At 39.2% G+C, this 2,370-nt stretch overlaps 1 protein-coding gene across 1 annotated transcript; it reads left to right on the top strand.

Moving 5' to 3' along the window:
* Positions 1-915: 915 nt before the first annotated feature.
* Positions 916-1,839, top strand: FOMMEDRAFT_163147 (uncharacterized protein; the record flags this gene model as incomplete). The annotated part of the gene is made up of 3 exons (XM_007272200.1): positions 916-1,134; positions 1,181-1,416; positions 1,476-1,839. 3 exons carry the CDS (start codon positions 916-918, stop codon positions 1,837-1,839), a joined length of 819 nt encoding a protein of 272 aa, XP_007272262.1.
* Positions 1,840-2,370: the final 531 nt, after the last annotated feature.

The following is a 2,370-nucleotide window of genomic DNA, read 5'->3' as shown; positions in this document are numbered from 1 at the left end:
GAAAAAGTCAAAATCTATATATGATCTTATAGTTATTATAAAGTGCAATATGTTTAATATATAGAATATATAGTAATTATCTGTATTTAACTCTATTATAAGGTAAAAATCAGTCTTATATGTTCTTATAAAGGCTCTATCAGTATTATTCATTAATATAATATGGTAAATATATTTTAATAGTCTTATATGAAGAGTACATACCTTTTAATACTTATATATAAAGAGTAAAAGTATTATAATAGTATTATATTTGAAGAGAAAGACTTATATCTATTATATAATATAATAATAAGACATTTTCTATACTTATAATCTGTATGAAAGTTTTATAAATGTTTATAATAAGTAGGAGTTCTTTTTGTAAGATTACAAGCTTAATAAATATCTTAATTATCATTATAATGATTATTTTTCATAAAGGAACTATCAGTAAATACGACTCAACTTATGTAATGCTCGAGTATCACATGAAATTTTGTACTTAAAACATTTATGACGCACGTTGCATTTCACTCCTTGCCTCTGACCCCCATCTCCCGTATCTCTCTGCCCTGCCACTATGTCGTCGCTTTTGTTCTCTCCACTCTCCAGTTCAGTCGACTCACTCACAAGTGTCCTCCAGCACACTCTGGCTCTGTGCTTTCCTCTCCAATCCATTATTGCAATGCCTGTGCTGAGTCTCAGATCCTGTGTCGATGCCACCCAGCTGACTACACCGTCCTTCAACGTAAAGCGTAAGCAGCCAGTCCACTTCCTTCATAATAACCTGCACAATAGTTGCTCATCCCTCTCATCCCAACTTGTCTCCCTCCGCTGCCCTTGTATCCTTGCGCTGTCTCTCCTTCGTTGTCCGCTTTTTCTCCTTTGTCTTCCTTTTTGCATTTGCATTCGCGCATGCCGCATTGTTGACCAATGCCAAACAACGTCTTCAATAATTCACGTATGTCTTCCCACTCTGCAGCGCAAGCAACAATCGACGAGCATACACTCACGACAATGTCCATGTACGACTACTCCCAAGGTGCAATCCCCTCTCCGACCCCATGCACACTCTCCTTCCCCACCTATCATTCCATGCTTGACATCACCCTCGATGGGCCCACACCGCGTGCATTCAAATTCCCAAGTGCCGTCCATGAATCACAGAAACAGTGGCCCACCACTCACCCCTCTTAAGCCGAGTCCGTCCACACCTTCCACTTCACCCTCTCCCTTCGAGCCAGAACGTCCAAGAGATACACCTTTGCAGTCATCCGCAGCAACGACTCGGTTCACTGCACCTCCCTTTTTGAGACGTAGTCAGAGCATGCAACGCGCACGCACGGATACGGCTTCGCCTGCAGCTCAAATCAGCTCGTTCAACGCTGCGGATCTCAACCCCGGTGCACCTCTCTTCCTTGTCACACAGTCGTGGTGCATCTATCTCTTCTCTTCAAGTATCCACATACCCTAACAATACCCCTCCTAGCAAGTCGTCCTCCCAACCTGTCTCACAAGCGCAACCTCTGCAATCCGCGCAACTTCACGACGCTCACCGTACACGCAATTCAACTTGCAGGGCCGAGCGACGACCCAAGTGTAGTGACGAAGACTACATCGTTCGGCCCACGATGCATTCCTCCTTTGTGTCGCGAATGTCGTTTACGAAAGAACGAGGCGGGGGCTGTAGTTATCGCAAAAGGCAATCCTGTCGCACAACGTCAACGTCAAGCCGACCTATCCAAGACAATCTCAAATCAATCGCGTTTGTTTTCTGTGGAGGAATGTAAATACTGGGACGATCTCGCGAAGCAGTGGAAGAAAGGCACGAGGAGGTGTGGTCTTGAGCATAAGTAGTTCTCTTTTGTTAATATGTAGTTTTTGCATGTATTAGCTACAAATATATATATATATTATTTAATATATTTATATTATATTATAATGAATTAAAATATTAGATAAAACTGTAAATAGCTTATAATGTCATATAATATGTTATTTGACTTATAGAAAGTGACAAGTAAAATAGTATCTTATCAGTTTGGGGAAAGCAGTATAAGCTCTTATACATTTTCATAATATGTATTTATCTTACACTTATATTATAATAACATATAATTCTTATTACTTTCTATAATATTAATCTGACTTATTTAACCTTATTGTACCTTAGATAACATTTTCAGCTGAGGGAAAGCAGTATATGATGTTTTACATATTATTGATATTTTACATATTATATACTCATATAAGATTAAAAATGACTGGTACCTTTTTCCTGACATGGGTATTTGATAGAAAGACAATTTGTTAGGACAGGGAGTTTGGAATGACACTTGGATATATGCACATATATGCACACCCTTATATACTAGATACATTGTGCTA

Source organism: Fomitiporia mediterranea, assembly GCF_000271605.1.
Source record: "Fomitiporia mediterranea MF3/22 unplaced genomic scaffold FOMMEscaffold_350, whole genome shotgun sequence".
In the NCBI taxonomy this organism is placed as follows: domain Eukaryota; kingdom Fungi; phylum Basidiomycota; class Agaricomycetes; order Hymenochaetales; family Hymenochaetaceae; genus Fomitiporia; species Fomitiporia mediterranea.
Note: the sequence above shows the minus strand (reverse complement) of the source record. Positions and strands in the feature narration are given on the sequence as shown.